At 42.8% G+C, this 19,811-nt stretch overlaps 1 protein-coding gene across 1 annotated transcript; it reads left to right on the forward strand.

The window, feature by feature from the left end:
- The first annotated feature begins 30 nt into the window (after positions 1-30).
- SNAPC4 (small nuclear RNA activating complex polypeptide 4) lies at positions 31-19,784 on the forward strand. Its single transcript, XM_064523870.1, has 23 exons — positions 31-555; positions 1,530-1,573; positions 2,540-2,698; positions 3,269-3,394; positions 4,367-4,445; positions 5,086-5,167; positions 6,127-6,231; positions 6,902-6,974; positions 7,273-7,437; positions 7,775-7,922; positions 9,054-9,160; positions 9,447-9,541; positions 10,019-10,113; positions 11,313-11,398; positions 12,207-12,602; positions 13,693-13,782; positions 14,019-14,262; positions 14,368-14,438; positions 14,760-14,858; positions 15,114-15,141; positions 15,832-17,951; positions 18,328-18,458; positions 19,245-19,784. Exons 1-22 carry the CDS (start codon positions 372-374, stop codon positions 18,445-18,447), a joined length of 4,716 nt encoding a protein of 1,571 aa, XP_064379940.1. The 5' UTR covers positions 31-371; the 3' UTR covers positions 18,448-18,458; positions 19,245-19,784.
- The last annotated feature ends 27 nt before the right edge of the window (positions 19,785-19,811 follow it).

The following is a 19,811-nucleotide window of genomic DNA, read 5'->3' on the forward strand; positions in this document are numbered from 1 at the left end:
GGACTACGTCTGTTTTTTGGCTATGCTGGGACCAGGGACCCTCTTCCCTTTGCGCAGGGGTGTCCTGCGAGCACCACGGGCGTTTTGACTGGTGGACTTCGGCTTGCGTCTTTCTCCTCCCTGGAGCAAACGGACTGCGGGAGCCAAGGCGTTTAGTGCTGCGGAACCGCGTTCGGGGCCGCCGCCACGTGGGGGGGGCGCGCCGGCGGGAAACGGGCCCGGCCGGCCCCACCGCTCCATTGGCTGCGCCGCGTCACGTGCGGGGGGAGCTCACGTGAGCGAGGCGCCCGGCGGTGATTGGGCGGAGGGCAGGGGGCGGGGCCGCGCGGCGACGGTGCAGGCCGGGAGCTGGCGGCGGCGGCGGGGCCGCCATGTCCCGCTGGCCGGGCCCGGCCGGGGCCCAGGGGCCCCGCGGCGCCGAAGCCGCGCCGCTCCCCGGCGGCCGCGACCTGGAGGCGGAGCGGGAGAAGATCCGCAGGGAGATCGAGGAGCTGGAGCGCAGCCTGGAGCCCGGCGGGGCGGCGGGGTCCGAGTGCAGCCTCAGCTCCGGCACGGGTACGGGCGGCCGCGCTCCCCCCCGGTTAGGCCCGTGGGTCGGCGCCTGGCGTTGCACCGGGGACGGGCCTGGTGACAGCGCCGCGAGCTCTGTCGCGCGGGTAACCACCAATAAAAGGTACTTGGGAATGCTCGTGGAAGCTTTGAGGCGAGTTGTTCCCCGAGGGCTTCCCCAAACCGCTGCCCGCAGGGGAGAAGCCTCGTGCGCCGGCGTTTGGCGTGGTTTTGCGTGGAGCCGATGGCAAGGGAGTGAACAGAGCTGCTCAAGCACCTGCCTGGAGTTGCTTCGTCAGGGCAGGTGGTAACGAGCTGAATTAGGAAATACAACAACCGCGCAGATACTGCTAAGGGCTAAATCATAATTCTTTCCATGCTGTTGATAGTATAATTTGTCCCCTCCATTTAGACAGCCCCTTCTTGTGAGCCAACCTATTCGTCATCCTGCGTGGTCCTCTTAAAATTCAGTTTTCTTAGCAAAGCGGGGGGGTTAGAAGTTCTGGCGTCTGTGCTTCTGGTGTCTGTCACAACCACTGCATCCACCCGTGTTTTCATCTTGCAAGTCCAAGGAGTGTGTCAGGACTCAGTAGCCACACTGAAGACAAAACCAAACATTGCTGAAGAGAGTGGAAGGGCTGCTAGGTACTTTCAAAGTTTAAGTTTTACTGGGTTGACACGTTCACTCAGCTCTACACTGTGGAGTCTTTATTTTACCATTGAGCTGTAAGACCAAGGTGCAGCCTGATTATTGTCACAGTTATCAGGAGCTGTTCTTTTGCCTGCCATAGAACAGCAAAGTGAATATGTAGAGTATCATTTTTGTTCAACAATATTCATAGTACCTGAAAACCCTAGTGGTCATATCTGAGATACTATGTGGTGCTTTATTCCGCATGTGTTAACTGAAAAGTCTTTGTTTTTAAAGCTCTCTGTTTTTCACTGCAATCAGCATATGTGTGTTTTTGTTGTCTTAACAGATGATGATGTTGAAGATGATGACTCAGAATCCCATGCTGAAATGGTAACCATTTTCTTTTTAACCATATCCTTTTATCTGCCCAGTGAAGGGAGCAGGAGGCAAGGGAACGTGTATTTTCTTGCTGTTTTGGGGAAATCTAGGCAGTTGGCTTGTCTCTGTAGCTGAGGAAGGACTAATAATAGACCTGGAAGCTTAGTTATCCCTGCTCAGCTCTTTGCTATTCACATGTAGTACAGAGACTTCATTTTAAAACAAATGGCAGGGCTCAGAAGCCTTGCTGCTCTGTGTTGATAGCTGTCACTGGAAACACACCAGTGTCTGGGGAGGTAGCAGAGCAATTGCACATGAGAAGAAGATCTCTTGATCACAGGCCAAGGATTTTTTTGCTTCTTTGTACCTGAAGAAGGCTTGGTTTGTAGATTAGGGGACTTTAATACTAAGACTTTTTACAAATCCTGTTACTTTTGGTATTATGTTAAACATTGTAGTTTGTGAGACTCCATACAAGAACATTTTGCACAGAAATACCTTAACATCTGTACAGCAGAGTAAAGGAGACACTAGTTTGTGAAGACAGATCTACTGGTTGTTTGTACAAGATTTCTTGTCTTTTTGTATCTGATAGAGCACTTTCATGAAACTTGGAGCCATGCTTTATTGTGTCTGAAGCATGTGGTAATAAAACCTACTTCAGCAGAAGTCCAAATGAGGTGGAAATTTGGAAGGATGGTACTGCCTCAGCAGATAGGAGGACTCCCGTGTGCAGTACTAGTTTTTTGCAGTTTACTTACAGTTTTGCAGTTGATGGCACAAGATCAGCTGTTGGCAAGGTTTGGAGTCAGTTTCTGTGGCTCAGGTATCAGACTGAGCACCAAAATGAGCAGGAAGAAGGGAGCTAGACAAGGTTGACAACTCAGGCTCTGGAAACTCAGGCTCTCTCACTTTTTTTTTTTTTTTTTTTTTTTTTTTTTTTTTTTTGACCCTCTAAAATGCCTCACTCACCTTAAGGAAGTGGAAAGGGAAGAGGACAGTAGCGACGATGATATCGAAAATAGTCTCCCAGAGGATCCAGAAACATGTCTGCAGATGAACCATGTGTACCAGGAAGTTATCCAGGAGAAGATTGAGGAAGTTGAACTTCTGATTGCACAAAACAAAGAACAGCAGGTAAGTGAAACAGGAGTAAGATGTTCCTCCTTGTGCTTTTCTGGATTGCCGTTTGCCTCTTCCTTTGCCCATCAAGCGCAGTAAAACTTCCCAGAACATGCCTAATGCATCACGGGTACCACTGGAATCAGCTGCAGCAGCTGTAGTCTCCTGTGTGTATGCTGGTGCGGTGACCAGCTTGTTTGGCCAGGAACTGGGAGACTTGAGTTCATTTTCTTCGTGGCAGTTCAAACCCTGTCACCTGACTGTTGGTCCTTCAAATGGCTTATACTCCTACTCCAATTTTCTTGGTTTCTTGTCACCAAAAATGCTACAACTAGACTATTTTATATCTTACATTTAGCTTGTTATAGCAAGGTAGTAGTTTTCTTTTTTTAATGTTCTTTATTGTATTATACAAACTTGTTAAGTTCTAAAGCCTGTGCGTAAAACATGCGCTAATTTACAGTCTAGTGCTGCAAACTGCTTGAACCCAGCCTGAAATGTTTGTGATGGCTCAGCCACTGCTCTGTGAAATGAGAGAATTTCATGGAGAGACTCATGTACACTTCACTCTCTCTTGTATTGTAGAAAGAAATCACGTGGGACCTTGGTGGTGCAAAACCAGCAAAAGGAGGAGATGGTAGAAGTTTACCAGGAAATACATTTTTGGGTCATTTTATGAAGCCATACTTCAAGGATAAAACAACAGGAATCGTAAGTGAATATAATTATGTTACATATTACTCTATGTACTTATTATGTTACATATTACTCTACATATTTCAGTGATAGACTTAAATTATGCCTTGTGTTCTCTTCTGAGTGTTACTGAACTGAAAATTCATTATGTTGTGTGAGTTCACAATCTTCTTCTGACTGCAAAAATCTCACTTACCGCTTACTTTTCCCCATCTTGTCAAGATGATACAATCAAGAAGAGTTGAAGAGAAGTAGATCTGGATAATTTTTACATGCAATACAAGCAGAATGCAAACATACCATTTTGAAATGTTTATTCAACCCATGTCTTCCTATAAAATCTCGAAGCGAGTTCTGAGTAGCAGCATTCCAACCATAAAGCAGTTGAATGTTCTTGTTTTCAACTTTAACTTTGTTTATCTTCATCTGCATGACTGATTCTACATTGTTGTTTAATATACTTGTTGAAACCTGGCTGTCTTTGAAATTGAGTTTTTTGAGGCAAATGCCACTTCCCCCCTGCCCCCATGTGTTTTTAAAGGGTTCCTAGCAAAAGGGGATCCTCATTCCTGGTTGTAGCTAAGATATCAACCATCACTATACATATGAATATAATATTCAAGGATTAACTGATAATTGTAGTGTTTTTTCCTGCCTATGGTGGTACCATAGACTAAGTTGTTACAAACATGGATGATATGTGTACTCACATTCAAAGGGCTTCTTCAGTCAACTGTCAGCTAATGCAAGCAGGCCACTTGCTCACCTGAAGTACCTGTCAGTATTTGTTTTTGTTTGTAATGTCTTCTGGATTATCTGTGAGCTAGTGTTAATAAAGGCGACTGATCAGTTTTAGTGTGACAGTTTGCACAAGTTTGACCTACGAGTCTTTTTTGTAGCAGTTCATGCTACAGTTCTAAGAAGCAAGGACCCTTTTGCAGTGTATTTGACTCTTCCAATGTATTTAACTCTTTTAATCTTTACTAGGGCCCTCCTTCCAATGAAGATGCCAGGGAAAAGGCAGCTCAAGGCATAAAATCCTTCGAACAACTACTTGTAACAAAATGTAAGAAACTGTATGCGCTGCTCAGTGTTCTAAAAGAGCTGTAGCAAATGGATATATTCATATCGTTAGCTTCCCCGCTTCCATCTGTGGTGCAACATCAACACTTCTGATATTCCATGCTTGGACCCACAGAAAAAATGGTTAAGAGTAAATGGAATGTTCTATGAATTGTTTCACTGATCCCGATTAATGACCTACGTCCTGCTTTCATTTGCATTTGTTGTGCTGCATAACACCCCTTGTCCTGTGAATGTTCAAACAAATGAGATGAGGCAAGGATAGTGCTCAGATGAGAGAAGTTCAAGAGGTGCTTACAATACTAGGTGGTTACATGCACCTAGGTGGTTACTTAGATGATGATCCCTAGCAAGACCTCTTGTGAATTAAGTTAAGAGGTTGTGACTTGCCCAAGTCAGACATGACATTAGTGATTTAGATGGGGAGGAGAGTCTGTTTATCTAGCCTCCTATAGCACCTCTGCCCTTATGGTTAGCAAGAAAAATGTATAGCTAATGAAGATGAACTTCTGGTGAAAATGTGGGGGTTACTTTAAAAGGGATGTTGAAAGCAATGGATCTCCGCCTTTCTTGGAAATGGTGTTGCACTAATGACTCTGCTCAGATTGTCTTGTTCTTTTTAGGGAAAACCAGAGAGAAGACATTGTTGCAGCAATCGGTAGTAAGTGACCGCTTGCAGCGCCTGCTTCAGCCAAAGTTACTGAAGTAAGTACCATGGAAAAACCATCTCTCTCCTGAGGAGAACATTGCATCTGAAGGAAGGAGAGTGAATATGAGGAGATTTAACCTTCCTTCAGCATGTGCTTGGGTTGTCAGTAACTTCGCAATTCAGTAAGGTTACAAGCATAGCAGGGATACTTCCGCTGTCGCCCTTTGGCCTGGGAGAGTCATTCTGTGAATTACAGCAGTGAACCCGAAACTCCCCTGTGCTGTGGACACCACTGCAGAGAGTGACACTGCTGCAGGGCAGCAGCCTCTTCTGATCTCTGTTGACATCTGTATTATCTTTGTGTGTTGGCACACAGTACTGAAGGGTCATGGAGTGTAATGTTCTGACTGTAAGCAACAGGCTGAGTGGGCTGCATAGTGCAGGCCAGGTTGTAAACACTTGGTGGTAATTTTGCAGGTAATTGTCAGATGGAGAGTTTTTATATTCTGAAGGTATCGTAGCATTTCATAGCCATTTAGTTCTTCCCGTTAACACAGCGGTATGACTTAATATAGCCTACAGGACCTGGAGCTGGAATTGTGATGTATACCAAGCAAGTCCTAACAGTGCGTCCCAGAATAAGTTTATTGTAGAGACAAGGTTCTGTTCCTAGTCAGTATTCTGTGTGTGGCTCCCAGCTGAGGAGAGATTTCTGTGCCTGGACCTGCTACAGCCTTCGTTAGTTGCTGTTGCAGCCCTTGTCGGTTCTCTGTAAATATCCAAATGATTAATCTGAAACTTGTTTTGGGTCAACGGCTTGCACCGAAGAGGCAAAAGTAGGGCAATGAGTCTGCTATGTGGGAAAACCTGGCAGAAAAAGTTGTGTATTGTGGAAATAAACTTTATGGAAATAGTGACACTAGTGGGGAAACCATCTCTTCCCTGCCTTTTCTGTTGCCATTGACCTTGTTCTCGTCTACCTGTGCTAAGTAATGATGAGAATGTCTTTGCGCAGGTTGAGTTACTGGAATCAGAAGCTGGAAAAAGTCAAGACAGAAATGGAGAAACAGATCTTGGAAAAGCAAATCAAAGAAGCGGAGCGAGAAATAGAGGCAATTAAGTGAGAAGTCTTTTTGTTATTTGTGAAAATGAAAGTCTGTTCTTTGGAGGTTACCTCTTAAAGTTCCTTTCTTCCTTGAGCACTTCAGGATATGGCATTTGGAGAAAGCTTTCTTTGTGTTGGCTTGTAAGAGGTTAATAAATGTTATTCAAACTCTTCAGAGCTCTCATCTCCACAACTCTTCACTAAAGAATAATGTGTTTTAGATCTTGATACACAAATGTAATATCTATAGCTGTTGCAGAGATGCTGCTCAAAACAGTTCTTGATTTAGCAAGAAAGAGGCAGAGGGCTCTGAGAATTCTAGTAGTTCTGAGCTTTACTCCTTAATGTACTTCTGGAGCAATGTATTTTGATCTTGTGTTAATAGTAAGTTTCTCCTGCCAAACCAAGTATCATCTTACAGGAAACGGTTTTTGAATGGTACATTGCTTATACTCAACTAAAAGCACTTGAACAAACCCAGTAAGGAAGAAACCTTGTTTTGAGCAAAGTTACTGATGTTAAAGAGCCTGATGCTGAGGTAGTAAGTCTTCAGTTCTCATGAAAATCAGTAAGAGTTGAGAGGAATAAGATGGAACAAGATCAGGTAGAGAAATTAATTGTTTAATTAACTGTTTAATGTGATTTGTTCTTTCTCTTTGTGCCTTTTGTACCTGATTTGCTTTAGCCAACTCCCAGAAAGCGACTTGTTAGGAAACAGATTTGATGAGCATGACTGGGAGAAAATTTCAAACATCCATGTAAGTTGGGAGATCTGCTGTTTTATTACCTCTGACATCTGTCTCTCTTGTCTGGAGAGCTACCTGCCTGGTTTTCTTTGCATCCACTGTTTTCATCACAAGTTTCTAGAATTTGACTGTTGCATGATTTCAACTTGGCAAGAACAGAAGTACTTCAAATGTGATATTATTACTTAAATTTGGTGTTTTAATTCTATATTAGCAATTAAGACACATAGAAAGTCTACAAAACGTATTCCCTGTATCAGTGTTTCAGTCCCAGTTACAAGACGAAGCTGATTCTTGCTGTTTTTCTTAGTTTGATGGACATCGTAGTTCAGAAGAATTGAGGAAGTTTTGGCAAAATTGGGAGCATCCAAGCATCAACAAAAAGGAATGGACTGAGGAGGAAATAGAGAAGCTACAGGAAATAGCTGCTAATCACAATTATCTGGACTGGCAGACTATAGCCCAGGAACTGGGGGTAAGGTGTTCTGAGCTCAGAAGCAACAGGTGAAAAGTCAGTTCTGGCTTAAATGTGCCTCATGTCAACTTTTTAGAAAACCAAAGTTAATGCTAATTCATTGTTAATGAATACTTTTCTGAGAAGCCTTCAAATACAGTACCAAAAAAAAATTGATATTCTACATGCTGAAGCAGCTTATAAACATGTTTTTCTTTTTAGTCTGAGTAAGTAGAGGTTTTATAAACATCGAAGTTTGAGAGCTTTTCAGTAGCACCAAAAATTAGGCTTGGCCTCTTATTTTTATCATCATGAAGATCCACAGTTATCTGAGGAGCTTTGTTTTGCTTGTATTAAGACAAACAGGACTGCGTTCCAGTGCCTGCAGAAGTATCAAGCCTATAACAAAGACTTGAAAAGGAAAGAATGGACCAAAGAAGAAGACCGGATGCTTGCAGATCTCGTTCAAGAGATGAGGGTTGGAAATCATATCCCATACAAGAAAAGTAAGTGACCTACAAGTGAGAACTTCTTCCATTTGCCTGTGATGATCTTTTTTTTGTTTTTTTCCATTCTCCCAAGCTTATGTCTGTTAATGCTTTTGCCTGCTAGAACACCCAGTCTGCTCTCTTTCAAAGAATTAATGAAGTCACATTTCCTGCAGATGCTTCCATTGCCAGAATAGTCCCAGTTCTTTCTGCATTCTCCACCTACCTTTCTAGCCTGTAGTTAGGGCAAGGCATGACAGTGCTGTTGGCTAGTCTGAAACTATATACCTACTGATCGCTAGAAAGCCTGTATTGGTGAGAGGAATGAAAGACAATTGTTGAATTTTCCATCTCTTTCCCTTGGTGGGAGCAGCGATACAGTACCTTTCCTTTACCTACAGGGAAGTCTCATTATATCTGCAAGAATTTAATATATCTTGTAATCTTTATCCATATTCCAAATTTGTTTGAAACTGGCTGAGAGTTATTAGGAAGTACTGATGTCTGTGTGAACTTTGCTTTTTTTGTAGAGAGATTATCAGGGTTCTTTAGGTAGTCAGAGTTCATTTACAGTCAGCTGTTACACCAGTTTTCACTGCTATGCCCAAAAGCCTTTTCTAGGTGGTCAGTAATACCTGACTTGCTTTAGCCACCTCCCAGAAAGCAACTTGTTAGGAAACAGATTTGATGAACATAACTGGGAGAAAATTTCAAACATCTGTGGTTCTCAATAAGAAATTCTGTCCAAATTTGTCCCACAGAAGTGTGGAAGGTGGTATGACTATTGAGGAGTAGAGTTGAGAATTGTAACCAAGTGTCTAAAGTCCTAAATCCACACCTATAAGTAGAACACTTAATGCCTTGAACCTGTCAGATCTGTACTGGAGCTGAAACCTTTCTTGGTTCTGAGGTGTTGCAAGATTGATTGTTGTGGTCGCTGGGTGTCTAATATGGATAATGCCATTATAAATGGTAACATTTTGTGCTGCCATGCTCTTTTGATTCTTATATATCATCATTTAAGTATTTACACTGAGATTTAAATACTACTTATGGCAATCCACTGTTTGAAAATATTGCAGCTACAATGTAAGTAAATGAAGAAACACTGTCTGCAACAGACTTTGATATATACTTTTAAATTTCTAGTTGCTTATTACATGGAAGGAAGAGATTCTGCCCAGCTGATTTACCGATGGACAAAGAGCGTGGATCCCAGTTTGAAGAAAGGACCCTGGACACCAGAGGAAGATGCTGTAAGCTCCTTTCTCTGATATCTAGAATTGCATGGTGCGAAATGTGGGAAGGTTAGACTGTTGCAATGCTGCCTATCTGTATACATCTAAGCTTTAATAGTGACACAAAAGAATGTAAGATGGACCAAGACAGGCAGTTTACAAGTCAGGAGGACTTATAAGCTCCCAAACCCTTCTGTTTTCAGATTTACTACACAGAGGAAATAGATACAACTGTTTCTGTCTCAGGTCTGTTAGTATTATTACTGGTGAAAATTTCAACTCTTGCTTTGTCTGATTAACACAGATGTTGTTGACTGCAGTTAAGAAGTATGGAGCCCGTGATTGGTATAAAATTCGGACAGAAGTACCAGGAAGAAGCGATGCTCAGTGCAGAGATCGGTCAGTATACTAAATGTAGCAGCTGTGCTTTCAAATTTGTTATTGAGAGCCAAGATGCAATTTATTTTACAAACCTGGTTGATTTGCTTACACGAAACAAACAAAGGGGTCATCAACCTTGAGTGAGAGCAGGTAGGGAGAGAAGGTTGCATGTTGTCTGTTTCTGTGAAACTGGTCTAGTCCATGACTGCCTGTAACTGAACACCAATGGTAGGAGAGGTGCTAAATGATTTTCAGCATTGGACCTGACTTTAGGAGAGTATTAGAGTGCAGTTTGTCCTAATTCCGGCGGCCTGTTTTACAGCTGCTTGTTGGGGACTGTAGAGGTGCTGTATTAAGGGAGTAGGAGTGGAACCTGTAGCAAGAGGACAGACCTGATAAGGATGTTTTCTTTGTTCGGCCTTAGATTATGCACTGATGATCAGAACTATACAAGCAGGGCTGAATGATCCTTGCTTTAATGCTTTCATTTTGAAGGTACTTAAAAGCATTGCACTGTGATGTAAAGAAAGGCAAGTGGAGTTTAGAGGAAGAGGAGCAGCTAATTGAACTGGTGCAAAAGCATGGCCTGGGTAAGTGTTACTGTGGTTTAATCTTTAAAATCTTAAAGTATTTTTGAGTTGCCTTCATTTCAATTAAAATCCTGTGGCTGACATTAGCAGTCTCTACATCCTACCGACGATTGCAACCTTCCTTATATTACGTAGTCTGTTTCTGGAAAATCATAGAAGGAACACAGCCTGGAAAGAGTTCTGTTCTGTTATTTTCTCTAAGGCTATTTTCCTTAACAAATAGAAACTTTCCAGTATGCAGTCTTAGCTGTCTTCGAAAAGTTCTCTCCCTTCTGCGAGGGAATGTATAGTGCTTTTTAGGATTTTCATCATTGGGTCATTTGTTGCAGTTTCTAGCTCTGGCAGAGTGTACAGTAGTGAAAAGTCTGATGGAAGACTCCACGTGAGCACTAGGGATTTACAATACATTCATATAGTAACTCTGTCTCTTATACAAGGTAGTGTATAGTACTCTGCACTGGAAAGGCCTATCACTTTTGGAATAACGTAAGGTTTTTTTTACATATTGCTACAAGTAAGCCCTCAATTTATTTCAAATAAAAGAAATTTTCTTAATCTCTTTTTCACAATCCCTGTTCTTACACTCTGGATTTCACAGACCTTCTCTCTTTGCGTATGGTCATTTTAAGTGTCTCAGTGTAGATGAACAGGTTCCTCTACCTGATCCTTTTAGGTACCACCAAAAGAAAGATGGACACTTTTAACAGCTGAATAGAAGCATGATTTTAAGCTAGCAATAGGCTTGTTTTGAGATAAGTCTCTATTATATGATGTCGCACTTGCACTACTCCATCAGACTGTTATTTTCACTTAGATTGGCATGGCACTGAAGTGCAGGGATCTTGTTCAAATGCTTCCATGAAGCCATGTATATAAGTTCTATTACATGAAAATCAAATACTTCCCAAAGCCAGGTGGCTTAAGTTTCCTAAATGACACATAGCATGACAACTCGATGCCAGCCTGAGGAGATCAGTCACTGTCTGGCTCTCTTGATTTGAGAAGATGCAACATTTCACTGAGCAGCTTGGGAGGAATATACTTTTCATTTGTTTTAAACATCTTTAAAAGATTATTCAGTGAAAAACCTCTCACCTGCGTCTGTGTATTAATGTCCAGCAGATTTCGTGGAAAAGGAATAATGTTTTCATCAGTTTGTTTAGTGTTACTAGGTCTGCTCTACTTTGCATCCTTTTTAGGTCACTGGAGTAAAATAGCTTCTGAACTGCCACATCGGACTGGCTCCCAATGTCTAAGCAAGTGGAAAATCATGATTGGGTCTAAGGTATTGTCAAAATCTTGCTAGGTCAAAGGTCCATCCCTTTTAAATAAGGTTCTCTGAACTAGAAGCAAGATCCTGTGAGAATGATAGCAGAACTGACATTGATTTCTCACAATCAAGATTTTGTCGTGGATGTTTAGGGTCTAATTCTTTGATGCATTAAGGCAGCCTTTGCTCAGATCTCCAGCAGTAAAAGTATTAAAATTATTTGCTCTCCATCCAGAATTTATTTATTGCCCTGAAATGTTCATAAGGATGTGGTATATCTAGGTTTTCATGTATGGTAGGTACCTCATGAATTTCCTGTTTTGGTATAAGGCACTCCAGAACTGTAGCTGCTTGTTTAGAGGCCTTGTTAGGATATCATCCTGCTTCTATTGGCAAAGCACCCACAGGTGTCTCTTCTGCAATACTGGATCTCAGGTGTAGCGCTGCTGTATGTGCAGTTTCTAAAAACTGGCTCCTGGCCCGGGGAAGGGTTCCTGGATGCCTGAATGTGTGGAGATGGGGAAGCTGTACTTGGCTTTTTCTTACATGTGTACCAGATCTGAACACTAGCTTGTCTCCACTAGTAGCTTTTTCTGTGCATACAAGAGTCTGAACCAATGAAAATCTGGGTCCAAAAGCAATTGTGAATTGTACTGGATTTGTTTAATCTTAGAAGTAAAGCAGAACCATCCGTTTGGAAACCACAGCTTCCTGATAGGATATTACACCTCAAAACTTTCTAACTTAATACTTTCAGTACTAATTTGAGAGATTTGCAAGTCAGGGCATTGACTAAGGCTTGTCTGTGCTCTCTTTAACTAAGGGAAAAGGATCTAGGTTAAGGAGACGCTGGTTCGGACGCAGAGAGAGTTCCAGCTCTTCAGAGAGTAGCAGTGAAGACATAGAACTGGAGATGACGGACAGTTCAGAGGAGGAGACAAGCAAGGAGGAGCGCGCTTTTCCTAGCATTGATTTGTGGATACCGACACGGACAAATCCACAGGAGTCGAATAAAGGAAGATGCCAAACTTCCTCCCTTTTCTCTTCTACGAGTGCTAATGCAAAGTTCGGTAGCAGTGAAGTTCCATATGCAGCATCCGATGGAGGCGAGGACGGAGTAGCTGATAAATCGGCAGAGTTGAACACCATCCTGAGGGGCATTGCGCATGCACATTCAACAGACATCAGTGTGAAGAATCCCATAGAAGAAGTGACCAAGGTGAATATGGGGATCCTCAGTCTGTTGTTGATGGGGTTGGAGCTTAGATCAAAAGCCACCAGGAAGTGCAGTTGCTGTAGTATGCGGAGCAAGTGATGAGCAGACTGCAAAATCTTTGTACTTCTGTTAGCTGCTTTCTCAGTATGCTGTTGCGGGGTGCTGTTGGAAACTGAGTTGTGGGATTAAAAAGAAACGTCTAGCACTGGCCCTCTTCAGCCTCCCTCGTTCTCTAGAAGATACCTGTCTTCTTACCCATAGTGTAACAGAAACAAAACCTTTTCGATATCTTCATAGAAGCAGAATTGTCTGGTGAATTGTGGTCAGTCTCTACCCTCATGACTAGGGTGTATCACCTTAGAGTTTGGAAGAATTAAGATTGCTATACATATAAATCTGATTTTGAGCTGGGTTTTAATCCCAGATCAAGCACTAAGTAAGTACCAAACTTGCCTAGCACATTTTGCAGAAAGGTGCTGCTCAGCACAATACTTCAATGTCAAAATTGCTATTTAAGTTCACATTTGCAAAAATTTTGTGGTGTTTTTTTTTGTTTGTTTGTTTTTTGTTTTGTTTTGGGCTTTTTTTCCTTGTTAAGAACTGCATGCGTGGCCACAGACTGCAGGGCCAATTGCACTGATGACAACTTTGTTGGCTGCAGAAGTAGTGTGTGATGGGGGTTGTGGTATGCAAGGGTTGTGAATGCCTACCTGGGGTAAAGACTCTTTGGTTTTGATTATAGATGCAGCATTATTTTACTAGTGGACATTTAGGGAAATGTGTGTGTCTTTTTCTTTCTTCCTTCTCTTGTACTGTTAAGCTAAAAAATGTGAAGAGAATCATCTAATAAATATTGACACTCAATGTGTGGGTTTTGTAGATACCTCACAGGAGGGCTTTTATAAAAGACATTTAGTATTGTGATAGTGCACAAGGACTAAATAATAAGATAAACATCTGCACTTCAGGGCCAGTTTAGTATAATAAGATACTTCCAATAGTAGGAATGTTGAAAACCTTCTTTGTCTAATGTCAGCGTAAGTCATTTTCTATGGGATACTTTCCTTTTTATCTCTTTTTGTACACTTTCTAGGCTTCCAGATGTGGAAAGCAAGTGCTACGGGTTACCCTGGAGAACGTGAGAAGAGTATTAAGAAAAAACACATACTTTCAGAGGAGACGTGTAAGTATTTTCTGTCTTGTCTACTCTTGCAGTGGGAGCACTGCCTGTCTGTTTATAATGGGAAGTGTTATTTGATAGAATAACAAATCTTGTGCTTTGGTCCAAGAGGAAAAGCTCATAGCTTTTTTTCGTAATCATTGTGCACTCTGTGGAGTCCTGTGACTAGTCTGTTCCAGGAGTAATTATAGTAGAACTTTCCTAATTGGAACCCTAATTATTTATTTATTCATGCACAGCAATCAAAGATAGTAAAACCTTCTGCCACCACTTCAACAAAATTATCTGGAGTTAGTACACCTGTTGGCCAGAGGCCTCAGGGGCTGCAGAACAGCATGGAGAAAACTTATCGTCAAGAGAGAGCGCGTTTGAAAAAAATAAACCTTGACAGAAGGCTTATGATGGCTGTGACACCTTGGGTAGGCAACGTACTGCTGCCTTGCACCTTGCAAACTGGGAAGATGGCTTTTCATCACACTAAAGGTAGAGGTGACCTATCAAGGGTAGGGCACTCCTACTTCTTGCCCCTGCTTTCTGACATCTTGTAAGTGAATGCCCAGCTAATTTTCATGTTGGACTTTTTTCTAGCTGATGCCATTCAAGAGAAGATTAGGTCCATCAGTCTCACCAGCACTCCCCTGTTCACGCTTTTCATTCAGGTAGGTTTTACTGTCTTAATGGCGTTCTCTGCTTCAGAGCAGTGGTGATCTTTATTTCTGTATTTGATGCTTAAACAAATAGTTTATCTTTGACTTAATCTAGTAATTACATGAACAGTTTAGTCTGTCCTCTTGGCTTATGTATGATGTTTCTTAAATCCTATATCCAAAATCCAATACTGTCAGGAATATTTCTGTAAGTATAAGAATGTCCCCAGAATCTTTCATGTGAAGCCTTCTCCCATCCATCCTGTCTTATCTCCAGCTCCATCAGAACATCTTTGTTCTGAATCAGACTTTAATACAACTCTCATCTTACAGCTCTTTCAGATTGATACCAATGGCTGCATGAAGGTTATTCGTGAGAGAAGGCTAAGGCAGTTGGAGCTCCTTAAGGCTAATGCGAGAACGCCTCAGCAGGTATTGCACACGCTCTGTTTCTAATCCTTTTCCTGCTTAAGCCTTGATTCAAGTAGATGTTTTTAACTACCTGTAGCAAGTGGTGCTGTTCATGTGCGTGTGTTACCAGCTTGCTTTAGTTCAAAAGTGCAAAAAAAATGCTGACTGTGTGGTCATTTGTATAGGATGTTGGCAGGTGTGGGTTTGATTCATGTCTATGTTGTTTTAATGATCTTTAGTTATCTCAGAGTATAATTTATTATAATTTTTTGGCAGGCTTCCCAAAACGTGGAGACTTCTTCAGGTACCTATCAGAACACTTATTTTTATGATGTACAAGGACTTTTACTTAATTCATCACCATTATGTTAAGCACTAGTTTAACTGAAGGAGAGCTTTTGGAACAAAACCGCATTGTCTTGCTGATTTTTGCTAGCTCTTAATTTGTCAGATATTGGCTAAGTATGTTAACCCCTTTGATAAGGAGTAGCAAAAATATTGAAGGGAAAGGGGGAATTAGTGGCACTGTGGCACCAGTTCTGCAGACTGTCACTGTGATGCTTTCCTCCAGCGAGGTGCTGGCTGTGTGCTGTAGTGACCATGCTGGCACAGACCAAAACCCCAGTTCACTGTTGTCATCCTGGCTGGCGTGGAGTGCCCGTGTCATGCTGTGACAGTACACTTTCTCATGTGCAGTGTTAAGGCCCATTCCTAGCCTGTATGTGATTTCTGGGAAAACCATTGTGTCAATACTGAAGGATTGCTGAGCTTGCTGTATCAGCGTTCTGTGAAGGACCTCAGAAGAGGGCTTGATTAAATCTATGCTGTAGTATTGCAGGAACTCCCCGTTTCTCTCAAGTGGGAATTCCGCTGCTGCTTGTGCAGAGTATTTGCTATTTAGTAAGTGAGGAATGGCTTCTAAAGCCTTTTTGTTCTTTGAAAACACTGCTCAAACTCTTTTTTTTTCTTCCCTGCTTCCCCCCACCCTCTATAGGCAATTCATCACACCCTTGCACTCAGAGGAACTCCCAGAGGGGCGTACCAAAGAACACTGTCAGGAGACCTGCCGTCTTAAAAGCAAAGGAGACTTCCATGGCTGTCCCAGAGAGCAGCACTCCTGCTCTTGCCATGCAGGCAACTCTTCCAACCCAAGTTCAAAGGCAAAAGCCTAAAACCGTCTCAGAATTGCTGAGGGAGAAGCGGCTAAGGGAATCCAGGGCTAAGAAACCAATGCAGAGAACAGTATTCGTTGCCCCACAGTTGTTGGTTTCCGGGCCAATGATAATCCAGCATCCACCACACCAAATCATTCCTTCTGCACAAGTAGGGAGCAAACTTACAGCAGCTGGTTGTACCAGTAGCCAAGTGCAGCATGCACCAGTTCCTTTGCCAGCATTCACTCCTATTGCAGGTTCAACTTCTAGTCCCATTCTGCTTGAAAACCATTCCTCACCAGTACCAGAAGCTGCGGAAAGCCCTGGTTCCTCCCAAGAGACAAAAGCACAACCCAATAAGGAACTGAATGAGCAAACTTTTGGAAGTAGCCCTGAAGGAGGGGGGTTTCCAGATGCGAATCCAGCTACAGTGCAACAGGCCCCAAATCCAGAAGGGAGGAGTGGTCAGGTCACAGCTGGTAGCTCAGCTCCAGTAGTGTTGCAAAACCAAGCTCTTGTGCCACATCAAATTACAGTGGTGCCTGTTGGCATAGAGTCTGGCAACAAAAAATTGTCTCTGTCCACATCAGCTAGCTGTGAGCTGAATGGCGATGGGCCACAGCAGAGGCCAGTCAGTCTATTGCCTGCTCTTGTAACTCCACAGACTGGTTCCCATTTGATTACCAACAGCATTTTGCCTATCACATGGGTTGTAACACCACAGGCTTTGCTTCCCGCCTCTGTGCAGACTGTTGTGGGTGTTCAAGGACTGTCGGCTGCTGCTGTGAGCAGTCAAAGTCAGGCAGGTGTGACTTTCAATAGCATTGGTTCCAGTGGTTTAGGAATGCCTCCTGTACCAGCTGGAGCAAGCGTCTCCCCCGCTAGCAGTACAGGGACAAAAGCACCAAGTCCTCAGTTAGCTGAAGGGGTACCATCGGGAAAGACGGTTGATTTAAACCATTCCACACTGCTCTTACCGACAACCTCAGCCAATCCTGGATGCAGCTCATTGAAGACTTCTGCAACACCTGCATGTTCAAATGGGTTCTCCAAAATTTCTGACTCTTCTGCGACTCAGGCTGCTTTTCCAGTTGATACACCAACCCTGCACACTGTGTTGCTGCCACAGACACAGCCACCTGCAAGCACTCAAGGGTCCGATTCCCACGCTGTGCCAAGTCCCACGAGTTTGGGAAAGAGCCATGACTCCATTCCAATAGATGGATCACCTTCCAATCCAAATGTCACCATGAAAGCGATTGTGCTGCAGCCAAGAGATCCAGTTCCTCATAGCAATGTTACAAATAACTCTGATTGCTTTGCTGCCCAAGTGTTGAAAAATAGGCCTATTGCCTCCAAACCTCCAACAGTGCAGCCTGCTGACAGTCCGCCACAGCCAGCGACTTCCAGTGCGGAAAAGAATCTGCTTGACTTTAGCCTGATTTCCCTTGAAGATGAGGTGCTAGTGAAGGAGTGGCTGAACGGGAAGCAAGGTGTCCAGGTACCATCACTGCAGACCAGGCTGCCTTATTTGCCACCTTTTCTGTGCAATTTAAAAACCCTTTCAAAGCTCCTTCTGCAGAAGGCAGCTCTAGAAGAGCAGGCAGCATGTCTTCTGCCTGCTGATGCAAGTCAGGATGAGGAGGCTGGGGATGACTTGCATGCTATCGCAGAACTGGTGCAGCAGAAACTCGGTGATAACCCTGCTTATCTCCTATTGAAAGCCAGATTCCTAGCAGCATTTACACTTCCAGCTGTGCTAGCAACTCTGTCTCCTCCAAAAGTGACAACAACCCTGTCGGCTACCAGGAAGGAATACGGAGAGAGTGACGAAGAGGAGTGGCAGAGTGAGGAGGAAGTGGTAGATGAAGAAAGCTGTGGGAAAGACTTAACGGGTGTACAGTTGGATGGGACCGCTGGTGCTGAGCCTGGAGACAATGATGCTGACTTATCAAATCAGGTAAAACAGTTGTTGGATACTAAAAGCAGAAAGTTACTGCTAACTAAGCATTGCTCCCACTGGAATCCAAGAAGAAAGCCCTCTTGATCTTAGTGGAACAGAAATTTGGCCCTTAATGGTTCTTTTGAATAAGTATAGTTTTGCAGCTGATAAAAGAATAAGCCTAAAAATTGGAGTTTTCCCATAGTAGAAACCAGCAGTAGTTGTTCCGTTGTGGCTCTGACTTTTGCATCTGAGTGAAGTTTGGTTTAGTTTGAACTGTGAGCAGCTGGTCCAAAAGTCACCCTCAAATAAAAATATGGCTGAAGGGGTTTTCTTGCTAACTGTACCAGGTGTTGCGTTATTGTGAAGACAGTGTCTTCTGTTTATGTTGCAGGACATGGAAGCTGAAGAGATGGATTCACAGTCCGCCTTGGGCTCCTGCACTGATGTGACTGATGCCAGTGCTCCTCAAATCAGGAGAAGTGCCCGCTTCAGGAAAAGGAAGAGGACATGAGAAGGGAATGTGTTAGTAACTGCTCTGTGAATCTTGTATTTTTTGCCTAAGAGAAGAGAACCAGAGATGCATTTGTCTGTGGCACAGCTTAGCCAATGAATCGTGACCTAGAAGGGGACTGAAATGGTCTTGACTGTTGTTCCCTTGGGATGCAGAGTTCTGTAATCACCAGTTAATCATAGATTAAGTACTTTGATTGTGTATGGGGGGCATGGTTTAGGTCTGCATGATTAAATTATGTGTATGTAAGCCATTAAGTTCAAACACTTAACAGCCTTTTAGTCCCTGCAACTGCCAAAGTAAATCTCTCATGCAGGTTCCGGCAGGCTGGTTGTGGAGCTCCTTGCTCTGTGTCATCCGCTAGTCCTGTTGGTCCTGTGCAGGTAGCAGCAGCTCTCTGTGTAGTTTGATATCTTCCATAGTCTGATTCACAGTCCTTTCAAAGGAAGTGAAGAATAGTGTCTATTGGTTGGTGGGAAACTGGGGCTTGAGACCATTGGGTGCTTTTTTTGTTTAACGCTTCATCTTTGAACAATTTTGTGGGTTTTCTTTGGGCTTCATTTTTCTACATGTATAACAGGACAGCCTCTGTAGCGCACAAGCTTGCAGTGTCTTAACGTATGTTGAAGCCTTTGGAACGGACCGAAAAAGCCTGTAGTGTGGTTGATTTGCTTGCTTGTAGGATGCGATTGTTTGAGTTTAATATTTTTCTTCAGAATTGGTTTTAGAAACTCCGAAGTGATGACTTTCCTGTAAAAGTCCTGTGACTAATTGGAGTTTTTTGTGCTCTGTTACAGGAGTCTCTTGAATGAAATGAGGTCTGCCTTCGTACGTGGCAGTAGCAGCTATTCTTTGCACTATTCACTTTTAACACTTCCAACAAGCCGGCCAGACAGACCTGGGGAGGAAAGGAAAATGGCTGCACTGAATTTTTTTCTTTTTTTTTCTCCATCGCCTAACCAAGTCTGTGTGTTTAAACAAGTTGCAAATAATGAAACAATCTCGTGAGGGAAGTCTTTCCGGCACAGACCAATTTCGTTCTCATTCAAACTAACGCCTGCCATAGATGATGTTGGGAAAGGTTGCTGAAGATCAGGGGAAGCCAGCAATGCTTGTTATTTATTTTCTTTTTGTTAGCTACTATTTATATGAATGTTTGTCCACATTCAGAATATGTGGTTCACTGAGGGTTTTTTCAATGCTGTGACAATGTTTTTGTTTGACAAGTAACTGACTGAAATAATACTGCCGAATAAGCAGTAGATTAATTTTGTATCAAAATGTGTTTTGAGTATTTGTTGAAATACAGATATTTTATTTTTCTCACTTAAAAATTATTTCTCTTCTGTGTGTGTTTTTTTGGT

Source organism: Dromaius novaehollandiae, chromosome 20 (assembly GCF_036370855.1).
Source record: "Dromaius novaehollandiae isolate bDroNov1 chromosome 20, bDroNov1.hap1, whole genome shotgun sequence".
Classification (NCBI taxonomy): Eukaryota; Metazoa; Chordata; class Aves; order Casuariiformes; family Dromaiidae; genus Dromaius; species Dromaius novaehollandiae.